The sequence below is a fragment of the Lynx rufus genome, unplaced genomic scaffold (assembly GCF_022079265.1).
Source record: "Lynx rufus isolate CCGP_SWC_20201006 ecotype Redwood Valley unplaced genomic scaffold, mLynRuf1.p SCAF_1, whole genome shotgun sequence".
NCBI lineage: Eukaryota > Metazoa > Chordata > Mammalia > Carnivora > Felidae > Lynx > Lynx rufus.
Window position 1 is genome coordinate 116,609,686 of NW_025814823.1, and position 16,644 is coordinate 116,626,329.

Below are 16,644 nucleotides of genomic sequence, written 5' to 3' on the forward strand. Positions count from 1 at the left end.
AGCCAGAACTGAAGTAACATTAATACTGACATATGCAGGAAGTCCTGTGGTCCATACTTAATGGGGTAGGTGGTAATGCTGATTTTGAGGAAGTCGGAAGAGAAGTGGATCAAATCAAGATTTTCTGTGGTGTTTATTTAATTTTGAGAGAGTGTGTGCTAGCAGGGGAGGGGCAGACAGAATTCAAAGCAGGCTCCACATTATTAGCACAGAGCCCAATGTGGGGCTGCAACTCACTAACCATGAGATCATGACCTGAGCGGAAGTCAGACGCTCAACCAACTGAGGTGCCCCAAATCAAGATTTTTAGTATATGTAGGTACTAGGCTTAGTACTTACTCTTCCACCACCTCTCTCCCGCCTCCTTTCATATCACTGTGCCTACATCAAAAAATCTTCTAAGGCCAGCCTCTCTGATCTTCCTTTCCAGAGGGCTAAAGACAAAGCTCTTCTCCAGCCCCCTGCCCTTTTTTAGTTTCCTGAGGTTAGCTGTGGCAGCGAGATGAAAGGACAGGCCTCTCCTGTCGCCTGACAGTTACTCATCCTTTAATCAGTCCAGGTATCACTTCTTCCAAAAAGCCCACTCTCCCTCCCTGATCTTTCCCTTCTTGCTGTGCACCAGGCCATGGGGCCACTTTTGACCCTATATACCGTAGTTGACTGATGGGAGGCAGTGACCAGCTGTGAAGGACACAGGTTCTGGAATCAGATACGCTCAGGTCTGAAACCCAGCTCCCCCTCCCACAAGATAGGACTCGGAACCAGGGACTTAACCACTCTGGGCTTTAGTTTCCTCACCTGTAAAATGTGGCTAATAATAGTGCTTTACTGTCTAAAACTGTTGAGAGGAATGGATGAATTAACACGTGGCAGTAATGTGTGCCATACCTCACTGGTCCCGGCGCCCAACTCAAACCGTAAATAGTAAACAGCTGAGTGGCTACAGCAGCGTCAGGCCCGCCAATGATGCGCTGGGAGGAAATGAAGTCTTGTGCGTGGGGTTTGAGGCTCTCCAGCTTTCTCCGCGTCGGGTTTGCGCTTTCCCGGGTGGGGCGGGACCCTCGGATTGAGTGACGGCTGGTGGCCCGCCCCGGGCGTGACGTCGTCCTAGTGTTGTTGCTGAGGCCGCACGTGGTCCGCTGAGTCCGCTTCAGACTTAGCTGCACTCCGCGTCCTCTGCACGAGCCGATTGCCTACCTGCTTGTCCCGTTCGCTATGTCCACATCCACGAGCTGCCCGATTCCCGGGGGCAGGGACCGGCTGCCCGACTGCTACAGCACCACGCCTGGGGGCACGCTATACGCCACTACCCCAGGAGGTCAGCGGGCCGGGCGGGGGGTCCGGGGGCTTTGGGCAGGCCAGCGCGTGCGTGCGACTCGAGGGAGGGCCGGAGGTGCAGGTCTTGGACTCCATTCTCAGGACCCTCTGCAGGTTGTAGCTTCCGCAGGGGCTGAGAGATGTTTGAAACTGAAGCCCAGTACCCTGAAACCTCAAAGTGATGCAACATGGCCTTGAGCCTAGCTTCCGGGTGACTCTGTGCCTTGCTCACCCGCCCCTCCCAACTTTGCCGCCGGGGAGTAGGAGCCGAAGCCCCAGCTGAGCGTGGCCTCAGCAGGAAGCACCAGGTCTTGCAAAGCAGCTACAGCCGGGCTCAACTGGGCTCAGGCAGTTGGGGCCAGGATCTTCGGGCTGGCTGCCTGGGATCTTGAGCTGCTGGGCTCCCGACCCAGGGTTTCCTGCCACGTGGAGGCTGAGGGGAGGGAGGGGCAAGAACAGGGTAAGGCCCTTTGAGGACAGAATTGGGGCCAAGTTCCTCTAGGCTGGGACAGGGCCTGATAGGACTTGGGAGGGGTCAGGATAAGAACAGTATGTCCCTGTGTCTCATGGGGAAAGCAGCTGTCCAGAGGAACACAGCCTTTCCCTGCACATATCAGAACCCAGGTGGTAGCAGGGGTGAAACGCCTTTTTACATTGTTATTTGGCTTCCTGATCCAACTGCGTGAAGGGATAAGGCCCCCACCCCCACCGAAGCCCAGAATTTCCAGAGCCAGCAGAGCCAGACAGGAACAGCCTGAACCACCTGAAGTCTCCCAGGTTTTGTGCTCCTCTTAGAACTGTGACCTGAACCTATCCTAAACCAAAAGCCCCTGGGCATCCCACTTGCCTTATGGCACTTAACCACATCTTGGTTAGACCTGGAAGTCTTAAAGTGCTGTGAAGGCTAGTCAGCTAAGATCCTGGCTAGGCTGCAGAGTACTAGCCCTTTAATACATGGGGTATGACTCCCAGTTTCCTAAAAGGCTTGTGTGTGTGGCACCCCAGATAGCTCCATCCCCAAGCTCTGGCCTCTTATCTAGTCCCTACCCCTCAACAGGCACCAGGATCATCTACGACCGAAAGTTCCTGCTGGAGTGCAAGAACTCACCCATTGCCCGGACACCCCCCTGCTGCCTCCCTCAGATTCCCGGGGTCACAACTCCTCCAACAGCCCCACCCTCCAAGCTGGAGGAGCTGAAGGAGCAGAAGGAGACAGAGGAAGAGATACCCGGTAAGGAAAGCAGGGCCTAAAATTAAGAAATGCCTGGAGTCCAGATGCCCCTGTGAAGTAGAGTGGGAGGTTAATGCTGAGAGGGGCTTCTGGACTGATGCTGAGCTTGTAGCCCAGCAACCATTCCGACTGCCTTCTCTTTCTCCAGATGACGCACAATTTGAAATGGACATCTGATCCAGTGCAGACGATCCCGTGTGGAGTTAGAGGAATCCCTCATGCCGCTGCTGCCATCACCTCTTCCTGGGGTATTCCAAACGTCAGTTGGCCTCATCTAATTTGGAAGGGAGTGACTTGTTGGTTTCAGGCCTCCCTTAATTCTGAAGCAGCTAGACCAGGGATAGGAGTGGGCAACTTGCCAAGCCCTTAGCTCTACTTTCCCTTTGGTCTGTAGGTACTCCTCCCAGCTCCCAGCCCTCCGTCATCAGGGACTGAGGCTGGGACTGAGGGATGGAGTATGTCACTGTCTGACTGCTTAGTAAACATTCAAAGAAATGCCTTGACTCCAGTGTTCTCCTCATCACTGACCTTGCCATGTCAGCCACACAGCTGAGCGCCCCAGCAGACCTGGTTAGTATCAGCAGCCCCTTCCCAGCTGTCACTGGGCCCACTTCCAGAGCCTGACGCAGGCAACGGGGGCAGGCTACAGGAGCCGCCCAACAGCAATTGCCTGACCCCAGCCAAGGGCTGTTGCAGCCTTTCCAGGAAGCAGCCTTCCTGTAATTGGGCCTCTCCAGCAGTCTCTCCCTATCTATTCCAAAGCGGGGAAAAAAGAGGCACTACCCCAGGGTTTCACCTTCTCCAGTCACTCCCCATGCCTTTTCTGCCTCCCACCTCTGAAGATCAGCCCCCTATTACAACACTGAAAACCTCTATCTTCCCTTCCCAGCATGATTTGAACCTCTGTAGCCCCTTTACATGGCTCTATTGTCCTCAGAGGGTTAGAAGATACTTTCAAGCCCAAATTGAGGCCCCAAAAGTCACAGTCCATGATCCCCTACCTCAGCAATCTGCTCTTTTTCTCCTTCATTGTATGCAGGTACGTTCTAATCTCTGTAGCACTGTCTATCTCAAGGGTGACAGAGTACAAATAAGGCAGTCTCCTTTCCTTGAGGCAAAAATCTCCCCTGCTATGGAGCCTCTGTTCTCATACTGAAATGAAGTCATCCAAAAAGGGATACTCAGCCCAGCAAGGAATGTGTGTTTCAGTCTATTTTGGGGGGAAATGGCAGGCAGCAAGTGATCATGCCTAGCAGGGCCACTCATGATGAAAGAAGGAAGAACAGAGGTCCACAACGTATACAAGGAGCAGGGCAGTCAAGGACACCATAGGGGACCAGTTTGGCACAAAAAGGGCTCATCTCTCCTACCCTGGCCCACTACAGAGATGTTTTTATTGAAATGTATGTTATGGGTAACAAGTGACTTCCCTGTGGCCCAGGTGGCACCTCTTCCCCCAGAGGTGGGTGCATCAGGCCAAGGATCCCAAGGGGGCAGTCTCCCAAGTGGTTAAGAGGGAGCCAAGAGAGAGCAGGCCTCTCTGCCAAGGCATAGGAAATGATGTGAGTCTAGGGATCCCATAAGATTATGGAACCTCTTAGACACCTGGTACCATCTGGTTCTCCTCAGCTGTGTCTGTAGATTTTTCTTCATTGGCCTCTTTTTCTGAAGACAGATTCCTCTTTTCCGCAATTAATCTTTTAACTCCCACCATCCACTGACTGACCTCAGTCACATGGTCAACCATGAGTGAGCGGTGGATGTCATCTGCTGCTTCCCACTGGTGACTTGAAAGCTCTGAGGAAAGAAAAGGGCTAAACAAGCAGCTTGGGGCAAAAGAACTAGCTCCCACTCCTCTCCTCCCAACTAGTCAGAACCTCAGCATCTATTCCAGCTCAGCCATCCACAACAAATTGGGGGTTCTCTAGGCCATACCAAGTGACCTACCCGTACCTTGCACCAGCAGAGTCATCCTCTTCTTCACAGGTACTGACAGCTTCCCTCCAGCCCATTGTTCCTGCAGTAGAGCCAGGCGTCGGCTGATGTCATCACATACCTGCTTCTGAGAGACAGAAGCCCCCTCCAAGTCAGTGCTGCCAGCCCAACAGGGGCAGGGGAAAGGCAACACCAGATAGGAAGCACCTGCTTTCTCAGGCCCCGGGGAACTTCACACTTAATCTGGTTAGAAGCCCCATTGGGATTCTCATAAAACTTAGGGATCTCCTCCCAAGAGAAATGCATGTATGGCTAGAATTTTTAAATTTCCGGAGTTTCTCAGATCCTCAGAAACTCATTCTGTAGTACAACTTTACAAATAAGAAAACTAAGCACCAAAGAAGTAAAACTTACTATGTTACTTTCCTTTTAGACTCCTCAGATCCCTTGCCTCCAGAGAACAAAGAAAATACCATAGATCCAAAAAGAGGGTTTCCCTCTCCCTCCCTGAGCACAGAATCAGCAGGGTCTCCTCTGAATGGCCTAGAGGTAGGAAAATCAAGTTATCATCACTAATGGAGATGAATTTAATTCTTGTTCCTATCAGCCTCTTCTACTAACTGTTCTTTGGAAATCCTGTGAACCCACCTGAAATTCTGTGTTCATTTTTCTGGTAAGTCCTTAGCAGATTCTGAAGGGAGTCCATAACTCAGAACTGGGTAAAAGCCAATGCTGATACGATTAGAGGGTCTACCCTTGGGAGCCACACTGCATCTGGCTGTCGATGGCAGTCCTTCTATCACCCACTAGTGTATCAAGGCTTATTACCTTTGTGTGACCGCGGCAATCCTCCAATGCCTCTTCCAAAGGTTTGAGCACGTCTTCCAGTAGAGTTTCAGATTCGGTGACTGAGAAATTTGCTGGCTCCACACTGGAGGCAGGACAACTCCCCACAGGTGGGGGCCTGGGAGCCTTACTCACAGGAGGTGTAGGCCCCATTGGGGGGAGCCCCGTAGAAGTCTGTGAGGTGGGGACTGAAAAGGGAAAGTGGAATCAAGCAAACATGGCTAAAACAGGTAAGAAGCTCAACTATAACTTCATCTCTTCTAGAAGGCTACTCTCTGGGACAACTCATTCATTCAAAAATGTGTATTTATGAAGTCTACCATGAGGCAATGTGCAAAGCACGAGAGACAGAGTACTAAACCAGACAGATTAGGTTCCTAACCTCAGAGCAGAAATTCTAGAGAAAGGAAAGCACATGCATGCACACACACACACAAATTCCCAATCTGCATGCTACAAAGAAAACATGATGTAATAAAAGAAGAATACAAGAGGGAACTACTTAGACTGAGTGTTCAAGGAAGGCCTTATGAGGTGCCTTCTAAGTTTGTCCTTGCTCATCCACTATGTGGCATTTAGCAAGTTACCTTTAACCCCTAAGCTTGTATTCCTCTTCTGTAAAATGGGGATATCCTGGTAGTAGCACTTACTTTACAGGGTTGCAGTGTACATAATATAGGTGCAGGTGCTAGATTTCTGTGTAACAAAGTCCTCACAAAGTTAAGAACTAACGGATGAGGTACATGCATCCAGGAAGAGTTGAAGGAACAGTGAACCAGGCAGAGATAAGGGCAGTGTCTAACAGGCAGGAAAAGTCCTGATTTGTTCAAGTTACACAAACCAGCCCTGGATGGCTGGAAATTAGTAACACTGAAGAAAGTAGTATGTGCAATCTCTGGAAAAGCAAGCAAGGGTCCAGACCCTACAGGGCTTTGGAGGAGTTTGGTCTTGAGGGCTAATGGTAATGGGAAGCCACTGCAGGTTTATAAATCACAGGGGGTGATGTGACTAGTCTTGTTTCTTAAGACAATCACTCTGTATGGTCCAAGAAAGATGGATGAGAATAGGTCAAGAATGGAGGCATGTACAATGGTTGAGAGGTTAACGGAGTAGACCAGTAAAGAGAAGGCTGCCATGGACCAGAGGGAAAGAGCAGATGAGGGGAAATGAAGTGGCTTTAGATTAATTTAGGAGGCAGCGACAGGACTTTATGGATTGGGAGTGAGAGGGAGAGGCGTCAAGGATGACTCTTGGTTTCTGCCTTTAGTAATTGGATGGTGGAAAGCACTGTGGAAAAAGAAAATTAGAAGAGAAAAATCAATTCTAGGCATCAACATCTATGTGGATGATTAACTCATCTAATATTTGACCTCTTGGTTTCTTGAGCTCCTCACCTCCAATGATGATTTTCCCCACCCCTTCCTTAGCGTCTCACACCTCTCTGTCTTGTTCACAACACTGCCATCTCCAAAATCTGACCACCTCCCCTATCCTTCCAGCCCCATCAATTAGATTTCATGGTACATTAAAATCACTCCCTTATAAACACTCTCCCCTCACTTATCCCCTCCCATTGTCCCACTTTCCTGGTAAAGCCAACTTGCCTGCACTTGCTGGAAGGAAAAACAGAACCGAGCTTTTGAGAGTTACACTTGAAATCCATGGGTACAGATTTCAAAAGTTACCCAACACTGGAATTCCTATCCTTTGCCTTGTTTTTCCATTCTTCACCACAACCATTTTCACATTTTCCCTCTCGATTTGTCTACCTTCTCCCCCTTTCCTTTCCCTGCAGTCTACTTCCAACACTGCCTCATACTTCCCTGAGAAAAGAGAGGTCGTTAAACAGCAACTCTCTCATCTTCTCACCACCAGTTCTACTAACCTGTACCTGTGGCCACTTTCCTTCCTCCTCTGAAAGATGAACGTTTGAAGGTTTCCTGCTCCTCTCAGAGGCCATCTTTCCAGCTGTATTGATGCCGGCATCGTGCCTTCTCTAGGCTTCCCTCCTGCAGTTATTCTGTTTTCCTGCACCACCACTTCTCCCACTACAGAATCAGCCCATTGGCATACAGACATGCTCTAGTGTTCACCATCTTCACAACAATCCTCCCTTACCTCTCATTCTGTCCTTGGACACAGTCTCATTTCTCTCTGCCTCACAGCAGAATTTCTTGAATGAGCTCTAGTCTATAGTTGTTCTGTCTGCTTTTTTTCCCACATTCCCTCCTCAGCCTGTTCCAGCTGGGTTTCTACTTTCATCCTTCCAAAGACTGCTTCTATCAGGTCACCAGTGTCCAATCTAGTTTGACAAATCCTGTGGTCCCTTTTCTCTATCCTACCTGACCTCTCATCGTCATCCATCATGGTTGAGTCAAAATTTTACTCTATCTCCCAGATTAAATTTCAGTTGTCTTCCTACTTCTTTTCTCTGGCTATTTTTCAAGCCCCTTTAGTAATTTCTTCTCTACTCAACCCTGAAATGCTAGAGAGCTTTGGGGCTGTGTTGGATCCTCTTTAGGCCTCTATCCACACATTCTTTTTAAGTGACCTTATTCAAGCCCATGAAATCAAACACCATCCATATGATTGTGTTTCATTTCTGTAATTCTGGCCTAGACCTCTCCTCACAGTAGCAGCCCAAATTTAACATGACTAAGACAAAGCTTTCTTTCCCTCTTCCCCCAAAATCCCTATTCCCCTCACCCTACACCTTCCCATATCTATGAACAATACCAGCCAGTTCCTCAAGCAAAAAACTTAAGTTATATTAATTCCTCTTTGTCTCACCTATATCCATATATCCTATATGTTACTGATTTCCTCAGTAACATATGCCATATCCATCCAATTCCTACCATCTCTATACTCCCACTTTTGTCCAAATTAAATCTTGCCCATGTTTCCATAATAGCCACTTGTCTTTCCACTTCTTTCCTAAAACCAGTTTTCCACACAGCAGACACAGTGGTCTTTTTCTTTTTTCTTTTTTTTTTTTTTTTTAAAGATGTATATCAGTCAGTGTTTCTTAACCTGGGGAGATTTTGTCCTCAGGGCAAGTGTCTGGAGGCATTTTTGGCTGTCACCACAGGGTGAGTGCTACTGGCATCTAATGGGTAGAAACCAGGGATGCTACAAAACATCCTAGAAAGTACAGGGTGGTCCCTCACCACAAAGAATTATCTGACCCAAAATGTCAGTCGTGCCAAGGTTGAAGAAACCCTGGTTTGTGTCCTTCCTCTGCAGTGCTATGAGTGTGAATAACATAGGGGTACTGAAAGAGCTACATCTCAGGGCCATAGCCCCACCTGTTGGCATGGGAAATGCTCAGAAGTAAAGGCGGCCCTCCTCGGATTTAAACTTTTCAACGGCTTCCAGCTTTACACAGATTAAAATACAAACTCCTTTTCCTGGTTTACAAAACCCACTGTCTGGTGTCTACTCAGATTTTAATTACTTCTCAGATTTTAACTTATCTAGCCCATTGTGCTCTACTCACTAGGTATTCCTTCAGTCTCTGAATTTGCCAAACTTGTTCTCAAAGCCTTTGCACTAGCTGTTTCCAGTGTGTGAAATCTGTCTATCTCCAAAGCCAAAGCATAGCCTCCATGAAAACTGAAACCTTTTTTTGTTTTTTAAAAAAATTTTTTTTTTTCAACATTTATTTATTTTGGGGACAGAGAGAGACAGAGCATGAAGGGGGAAGGGGCAGAGAGAGAGGGAGACACAGAGTCGGAAACAGGCTCGAGGCTCCGAGCCATCAGCCCAGAGCCCGACGCGGGGCTCGAACTCACGGACCGCGAGATCGTGACCTGGCTGAAGTCGGACGCTCAACCGACTGCGCCACCCAGGCGCCCCTGAAACCTTTTTTTGTCTTGTTCACCCTCAGGCAGTGCTTGGCTCAGAGATGCTCAGTAGATAACACTGATTAAATGAATGAATAACACGTTAAGTCTGGATGCTTATATAACCAAGTGACGATGCAGAACAAGACAAATGGTTATACCACTATGGTATTCCATGAAGAGCTACAGGTTGGAAATTTGAAAACCATAAAAACTATATTAAAAGCTGTAGGTCCGGATGAGATCCCCCTAGGGTGAAAGCAAAGAGATTTTTTTTTTGAAACTTACTATTTATTGACCTAGGCAGCAAAGAACGGACTCGGAAAAGGGCCTGCCCTTTGCCTCATCACCGAGCTCAAGCTCTCAGGGAGACCTCAGAAGAGCAAAATGGGCCCTCGGGCCAAGCTTATCCCTGGTTCCGCCAATTCTCGGCTGGTCTGCGCGCAAAGGGCCCCCACGCACCTCTGGGGGAGCCATCCTGGGAGGCGGCGACCCTCTTGGTGAGCGGCGTGCGCTTGAGACCACCAGCCAGGGTCTGCAGCCCGTAGGAGAACTGCGGCGGGTCGTTCCAGCCGCGCTCCTTGTTGCCTGCGGAGATGAGGGGACGTATGACGCGAGCCCGGGGGAGATGGAGGGCCCGCCCCCCGTGCAGTAGCTGCCCCAGGCCTGGGCAGGGGGGACAACCCAGCGCCCCTAGCCCGCCGGCCGCGCTCACCCGGCTTCACGTACAGCTCCGCCATCTCCACTTCCGCAAGGTCAGCAGCGCAGCGCGTCACTTCCGGGGCGGCCGCACACCGGGCTGGACTGGGGCGTCCCCCGGGCCAGCGGGTTGCCAGGAGCCCTCCAGGTTGAACTGTAGTTCAGAAATGCCGGGAGCCCGTGTGGGAACACTGCGCCAGCTCCCTAAGGAACTCGAAATCTCCACCTAATAAGGCATCGGGGCCCTGATCGCAAGGCACCAAAGGGGGCTGTTTTCCGAGAGGCGTCTCTAGGAGCCCTATTCCCCCATAGGTTCAATCTCTGTGTCACAGTTGCTCTCAGGAGCAAATTTAAACCACCAGAAGCTCCTGCCCCACAAATGTCCCTGTGTGATCTAGCTAGGTGGCATTCTAGCACCTCACCTCTGTCCACTGCACTGCACATTTCTACTTTGTAGGCTCGGTAAAGGTATTCATTTTCCTTCAGGACACAGACGTCAACTCTTCAGGAAGCCTAGTAATGCCAGATTAAGTAACCCAGCGGTGCTCCCACAACCCTGAGATTTCCTAGTTGTACCACATATTATCTTCTATCTTATTTAACTCTTTTTCGTCTCCCTTTCTGAGTCTCAGAAGGTGGAACCCGTATTTTATTATATCCCACTGACTCAGTGCCTAGCACACAGAATACCTTAGAAAATACATTTGCTGAATGAATGAAATCAGATTTCCGTCACACCCATGCCCTCATGTGATTACAGGCAACCACCAACACCAAGCACAGACACAGACACTCACCTCATACGGGTTAACCCCCAACCCTGTCCCAGGCCCAATATACTCACACCCAGTGAGGTCACTGAGGGATTTTTATTTGTATTGATTTTGCTATAAAGTGTTGCTGAGGTAGAGCCAACTGTCCAGGGCTGGACAGGGGCAAGGAACACAGGGACCCAAGGAAAGGACAGCCAGGGGCCTAGGATGTGGTGCAGGGCCTCTCAATCATCCCTATAAATATTCAATAAATTGGGCAATAAACAGAGGGTGGGCAAGAGCCAGAGGGCAGGCAGACAAGGTTTCAAGGAAAGAGAGGCTACAGGCCCCTGGAAAATTAAGGGGTATAGAGCTGGGCATGGACCCAGAGCCTCCTTACCCAGTCCTCCTGGATTCACTTAGGGCATATGGAGCAGAGAGGGTTTCAGACGGAAGGCATCAAGAAAAGAGAAGACACCCCGTTTTCGAGGGGCTGCCCCTGCACCCCCAACCCCTCCTTTGAGCAGGGGGAGGGGCAGGGGACCTCCTGGGGAGTCCACGGAGCTGGTCCGCTTGAGCCGCAGGCGGGCCCGGGCCTGGGCACCCCAGGCCTTGCCTCGAGCTGCAGAGGCCACAAGACACTTCTGGTACTGAACCTAGGGAAAAGGGTAATGTGAAGATCCAGCTCCTTTCTGCCCCTGGACTCCCTGAAAGCCTCTGCAGAACAGGGAACTGGCCAAGGCTTCAGTCCAGTATGAGGCTGGTAGTCGGCCCCATCTTGAGCCCTTACAGCATTCCCAGGTAGTTCAGTAACAAACACAAAACTTCACATTTACAGAGCATTTAAGGAAGGCTGGACACTATGCTAAATATTTTTATACTCTAACTTAATCCAAAGTTGTTGATCAGGTGTTATTACTATTTTGCAAATGAGAAAATTTAAGTTCAAAGAGAATGCCAACGTCAGCTAGGCAAAAATAATGATAGAATTCGGATTCATATCCCTATTTCTGACTGACCAGCCTGTGCTCTTAACCATACCTACCATTATGCTGACTCCTCTCCAGCTTTCACGGGAGCAGACTGCCTCCTGGCAAAGTGGATTCCCTAGTCAAGGAGAAGGTCTACAACCCAAACTTCATTCCCACCAACTGCTCGTCTTCTTTCATTTGAACTCAATGGGGGTGCTAAATGGTCCTATTTCTTCTCATGTCTTCTGAATCTTTTATCCATATGTACCTTAGGTGGTGTCTTAATCCACAAACGTGAATTCATTGCTTAAAACCCTTCGATGGCTCAAAGTGGACACAAAATAAACTCATCACCACATTCTCTAAGTTCTTCCATGACATGGTGTCTACTGTTCTTCCTGCCCCCATCTCTCACTTTCCTCCTCTGCCCTTTGCACTCCAGATATACTAGATTCTTTGAAATATCCTGACCCACAACTACTGCTCTCATCTTCACAGCTGGGGTTCCTTGTATCTGGCACACCTGTCCCACTCCCCTTCGCCTAACTTCCTCCTAAGACCTTCAACTGTCAGCTTTCTATCACCTCTTTCAGGTAGCCTTCCTGAGCCCCTTAAGCGGCCAGCCCCAACATCCTGGGGCATACAACCCCCTTCTGGTCTGTCTCTGGTCTAACCTAAGTGTTCTGTGAGGGCAAAGACTGTTTCATCTATATCAGTCAAAGTCAAAGTATGCTTCCTGGTACCCTGTAAGCACTTGTATTTATTGAAGAAGGAGTGAGCTGAACTCATAAAGTGCAGGCATCCCACATTTGAATGCCCACAGATGCCAGGAAATAACCTAAATGAGACAAACAGGAAAAACAGTGCCCAACCTACCAGGATCAGCCCCTACATGATTAGAGCTGAATGTTGAAATTTATATGTGTGGACCCAGTACCAGAACAATTATTACATGAAATGTCCTGGCTCTAACTATTGGCAACTAATTTAAACTTATTAAAGACAGCCTGTGGGCAAAATAAAAGGGTAGTTTACCATGGTCAGCCCTGGGATCACTGGTTTGTGATTTCTGGAGAAACTGCCAGTCCTGAGCCCATCACCAGTACAGCAGCTGCAGGGCAAACCCACTCACCCGTTTCTGCCCCTGACTCACCATGCAAGCAGCCTGCACAGCTTCGGAAAGCCCCCCTGCATGGGGCTGGCACCAGAAGGCTGCACACTGAAAGCTCTGATGGCCCAGGTCAGCGATGAGGCCAAAGGTGTGTGGGTCACGGCCAACACCAATAAAGGTCACAAGGCGCACAGGGCACTGCCATAGTGGTTCCTCCTCTGCACCAGCTTCTGCCTGCCCACACCAGGCCTAGTCAGTAGAGGACCAGGCACTGGCTGGACTCACTGACCTTTCCCAACAGCAAGCAATTACCCTTCAGCATCCCTCCCACCCCTCCACAGCCCCCAACTTCACCTTCTTCTGGTACCTGAATGGGATGTGCAGTCATGAGAGAGTCAGACACGCTGAGGATGGCAGGGACCCAGGCATCCTGGTCCCCCCGGTTGGTGAGAGTACCAATGGCCTCATTCAGCACGTCCATGCCTGGGGGGACATGCCCACCATGGTGTCTCCCAGACATAAAGAAAGAAGGGATCTGCAGGGAGAGTCTACTGCATCTCACTGACTTGGGATTCAGAGAGATGGCATTAGAATAGCTGGGGCTGGGCTTAGAATCCTGAGTTGGGAAGGGTGGCACATTCTAGGCCAGACAGGGGCCATGGGTGTACTCTGAGAAATGGTGGTAGATCCTTCCCTACCCCCTCTCCCTCACCTCATACGGCCTACCCCCTCAGCCAGCTCAGTCCTCACCCATGGCTTTGGTGACTGGCAGGGTCCCCATGTACAGTGCCTCATACTTCTGAGCAGCCTGGCTCACCGCATCCAGCAGCTCCACTGAAACATACACATAGCAAGTGGGCCTGGGCATTCTCTCAATGACCCCTTTCTCCGCCCTTCAGAGAACTGGAGCTAGTAGAAGGAAAACCATAAAGCTTGCTCTTCCAATTCAGAGCTTAGGATGCCTGCACACATCAGAAGTCCCACATCTCCAAGAAGTACTAAACAACCAGGACTAAACAACGCCAACTTTCACCAAAGTAGCCTGTTGCTGCAGTGCAGCACCTCCCTCCCCATACCTTGCCGTGGCAGGTCCTCAGGGGAGATGGGGTCTAGGGAGCAAGGAGAATCCTCACTGACACCTACTCGCTCTGACAAGATCTGAAACACAATGCAACTAGCATGAGATACAGCGAAAGGGGAACTGAAGTAAGGGAGCCAATACCTCCCTGACCCAACCGCCTTGGAAGTTTCAGACCCAGCTCCTTACCCACATTTCCTGCCCCACTCTTGGCCCTTACCTGGGCACAGAGCCCATGCAGGGCACTGGCAATGGCCTTGGCAGGGACGTCACAACGAAACACATGGCACTTGAGCATACAACTGTCTTTGTCACCAGCCACAAAAGCGAAGTCCCTGGCAGGGGCAGAGATGGGGCTGGGGCAGGGGCAGTGACCAGGGTAGGGTAGAGGCTGGGTAGGCACAGGGGCCTGTAGTGCCAGCAGCAGACTGGAAAGTCAGGCAAGGGATACGGTGGGGAGGGAACAGGGAGATCAGGGTTGGGGCTCAAAGCACCAGGTTGTCGCTCACCTGTCACTGTTCCGGAAGCATGTGGGAGCACAGGAGAGAATCAGCCCAGTCTCTCAGGCTCTCCCCTATCCGTCCCTGCTGAGCTGGGCCCACCCTCCCCAACCAGGGCTGGACCAGGCAGGGGAGGCAGAGCTTGGGTCCATGTCAGAGGATCTGTGTCCAGGGGTTCAAGTACAGAGGATCAGCATCAGTGGGGATCACAGCCTGCAGGAGGGAGGGAGGAGCAACTCTCACTTGGGGGGATGTAGGGGTCCTCACCGGCCCTTGGAGCTGCCCACACCCCACACACGGATGTGCACCAGAGGCTGGCAGTGTATCAGACTATGGTCCAGAGGATTCACCAGGCTCATGGCATCCTTCTTTAGGATCATCAGCATGTTCTGGCCCTGCCAAAGAAAGGTCAGTCTGGAGCTCAGATGAAGGTGGTTGCCATGGAGAACAGGCAATTTGGCGACAACTACCTCTGCTGGGCCCTGGGCTGAATCCCTTGAAGGGCCAGCCAGCTCACCTCACCCCAGGCACCATCTGGGGGCTGGCTGCGGCTACGGCTGTGAGTCTGGGCCAGTTGCTGGATGCAGTTATTGACTGCAATACTGCTCTTCCCTGGTACCAGATCCTCTTCGGGTACTTCTACCCAACCCAGGGAGCGGACTGCAAAGCACTGATGGGTTGGGGGAAAGGACAAGAAGATCCTGAGTGAGTAGAGGCAGACGTGGAAGTGGAATAGAAGGTGGAATAGGATGGGAGGTATCACAGGTTCCACACATATAAACCTTCTGGTACCTGCTCCCTTCACCTTTGATCTCCTCTTCTCAGCCCAATACCACTCCTGACCTTTCCCTGGGAACAATCCGCCACCGCCACCACCATTCCCTGGGCTGGCTCTCAGGCCCAAGACACTACCTTAGCTCCTGGCTCCATGCTCTGGATGTAGGATTCCTCACCATACCAGGACAAAGAGTTCCTGGAACAGAACAGAGCTCATAAGGGGACCACACCTCCTACAGAAGGGACAGTGGTGAGGCTCCAACTACTTGATGGGCATGAGATGTGGGATAAGACCCAGAACACAGTGTGCAGAACACAGTGTGTTTTATACTTGAGGTATAAAACCAGAGTGGGAGAGGGCCCAGTACATATTAATTAAATGTAACATAGAGTGTGGCTTAAAATCTGAGCAAAAATTCAGGATACTGGACATAGAACAAAAGTTACAAATAAGGAACAGGATACAAAATGTGGACCAGAACCCCAAATTGAGACAAGAGACTCTAGAACACAGGTCAGGAACCCTCCCCCCTCCGGAAAGGGCCAAGATGTAGAACATGATTTGTCAGTACCCAGAATAGGGAAAAACATGTAGCAAAATACAGAGCACAGAACTAGGGACAAAATTCAAACTATTGAGACTCAAGAAATGGGAAAGAGCCAAGAACCTGGGCTTGAATGCAGAATGTGGGTCCAGTTGCATTTCTGAGTGCCATGAAACCCCAAGCCTTTCATTCTGCCTGGCCTATCCCTGTTACCTCCGGTCCAGTGAGCTCTCCAGGCTGGAGAAGGATCTCCCCTTGGGGGGCCGAAGTCCCCAAATCCCTTCCGTCCTCTGTAGAGAGGGGACTAGGTCGGTATAGCAGCAGGCTTAAATCCGCACATGGGTTCAGACCCCCTCCAACACACTCCACCTACCGTGCCTAGGTCCTCTGCATCTCCTGTCTCCCAGGTTGGGCGCTGCCACTGGGTGCTGCCACTGGGTACGTGCCAATAGTAAGTACCTGCAGCATCGCGTATCTTCCTCCAGCCAGGGGGCAGGCCTGGCTCTCCCTCAAGACTCTGGTCCCCCCACAAGTCATCTACAAGACATCAAACAGGGAGAGGAAACACGGGACTGGAAAGGCATATTAGTGGATTCAGAATAACACGGTCAGAACCCTCCTTCCATCTCAAAGGTGGCAATCCTTAGGCTGGAGGTACAGGAGGTCCTTTGCAGCACAAAAATCCAGGATTCATTTGTCCCGTGGTCCTCACCCCCGTCATACCCCGTCAACATACCCCGAAACATACCCCGTCAACTCCCTCGTTACCCCTCAGCTCCCGATCCTCCCATCGGGACCCCGTGCACACCATCACAGTTGACCAGAATGATGGCCAGCATGTAATCCTTGCCCAGCATAGCCCCGACCGCGTCCCCGCCGGCCTCTGCCGGCCGGCAATCTCAGCCCAGCTCGACCTCCGAAGCTGCGGCGCGCGCAAGCCCAGCCTCCCTGCGCTGACCAGGCCAACAGGCGCCGCACAGATACGGGGTGGGGTTGGAGCCGGGTCCCAGGGGCGGGAAAGGACGGGCCTGAGCAGC

At 50.8% G+C, this 16,644-nt stretch overlaps 3 protein-coding genes across 4 annotated transcripts; 1 reads left to right on the top strand and 2 right to left on the bottom strand.

Annotated features, from left to right (window-relative positions):
• The first annotated feature begins 249 nt into the window (after window positions 1-249).
• Window positions 250-3,043, top strand: EIF4EBP3 (eukaryotic translation initiation factor 4E binding protein 3). The gene is made up of 3 exons (XM_047085778.1): window positions 250-1,318; window positions 2,375-2,548; window positions 2,697-3,043. The coding sequence occupies exons 1-3, from the start codon at window positions 1,216-1,218 to the stop codon at window positions 2,723-2,725; spliced, it is 306 nt and encodes a 101-aa protein (XP_046941734.1). The 5' UTR covers window positions 250-1,215; the 3' UTR covers window positions 2,726-3,043.
• An 872-nt stretch (window positions 3,044-3,915) lies between these two features.
• SRA1 (steroid receptor RNA activator 1) lies at window positions 3,916-10,022 on the bottom strand. Its single transcript, XM_047085789.1, has 5 exons — window positions 9,890-10,022; window positions 9,637-9,762; window positions 5,312-5,517; window positions 4,502-4,610; window positions 3,916-4,345 (listed from the first exon to the last, which is right to left on the bottom strand). The coding sequence occupies exons 1-5, from the start codon at window positions 9,912-9,914 to the stop codon at window positions 4,146-4,148; spliced, it is 666 nt and encodes a 221-aa protein (XP_046941745.1). The 5' UTR covers window positions 9,915-10,022; the 3' UTR covers window positions 3,916-4,145.
• APBB3 (amyloid beta precursor protein binding family B member 3) lies at window positions 9,676-16,572 on the bottom strand. 2 transcript variants are annotated; one of them, XR_006963041.1, is made up of 15 exons: window positions 16,416-16,572; window positions 15,981-16,144; window positions 15,821-15,897; window positions 15,198-15,258; window positions 14,803-14,955; window positions 14,553-14,680; window positions 14,295-14,300; window positions 14,006-14,120; window positions 13,784-13,865; window positions 13,458-13,541; window positions 13,075-13,190; window positions 12,750-12,941; window positions 11,026-11,281; window positions 9,904-10,027; window positions 9,676-9,762 (listed from the first exon to the last, which is right to left on the bottom strand). XR_006963041.1 is itself a non-coding variant. In XM_047085730.1 (13 exons), the coding sequence occupies exons 1-13, from the start codon at window positions 16,462-16,464 to the stop codon at window positions 11,045-11,047; spliced, it is 1,464 nt and encodes a 487-aa protein (XP_046941686.1). In that variant the 5' UTR covers window positions 16,465-16,572; the 3' UTR covers window positions 10,724-11,044. The 2 variants fall into 2 exon arrangements, 1 of the variants encoding a protein (XP_046941686.1); XM_047085730.1 differs by lacking the exons at window positions 9,676-9,762; window positions 9,904-10,027 and having other exon boundaries at window positions 10,724-11,281.
• Between the last annotated feature and the right edge of the window lie 72 nt (window positions 16,573-16,644).

Excerpts from the sequence above, each read along its gene's own strand:
- EIF4EBP3 (XM_047085778.1), top strand. The coding sequence starts at position 1,216 with ATGTCCACATCCACGAGCTGCCCGATTCCCGGGGGCAGGGACCGGCTG. Across the intron at positions 1,319-2,374 it reads ATACGCCACTACCCCAGGAG|GCACCAGGATCATCTACGAC; the intron begins GTCAGCGGGCCG and ends ACCCCTCAACAG. Across the intron at positions 2,549-2,696 it reads GACAGAGGAAGAGATACCCG|ATGACGCACAATTTGAAATG; the intron begins GTAAGGAAAGCA and ends CTCTTTCTCCAG.
- SRA1 (XM_047085789.1), bottom strand. The coding sequence starts at position 9,914 with ATGGCGGAGCTGTACGTGAAGCCGG. Across the intron at positions 4,611-5,311 it reads ATTGCCGCGGTCACACAAAG|AAGCAGGTATGTGATGACAT; the intron begins GTAATAAGCCTT and ends TCTGTCTCTCAG. Across the intron at positions 4,346-4,501 it reads GATGACTCTGCTGGTGCAAG|AGCTTTCAAGTCACCAGTGG; the intron begins GTACGGGTAGGT and ends TTCTTTCCTCAG.
- APBB3 (XM_047085730.1), bottom strand. The coding sequence starts at position 16,464 with ATGCTGGGCAAGGATTACATGCTGGCCATCATTCTGGTCAACTGTGAT. Across the intron at positions 13,866-14,005 it reads TGCATGGGCTCTGTGCCCAG|ATCTTGTCAGAGCGAGTAGG; the intron begins GTAAGGGCCAAG and ends ATTGTGTTTCAG. Across the intron at positions 12,942-13,074 it reads TGACTGCACATCCCATTCAG|GCAGAAGCTGGTGCAGAGGA; the intron begins GTACCAGAAGAA and ends TGGTGTGGGCAG.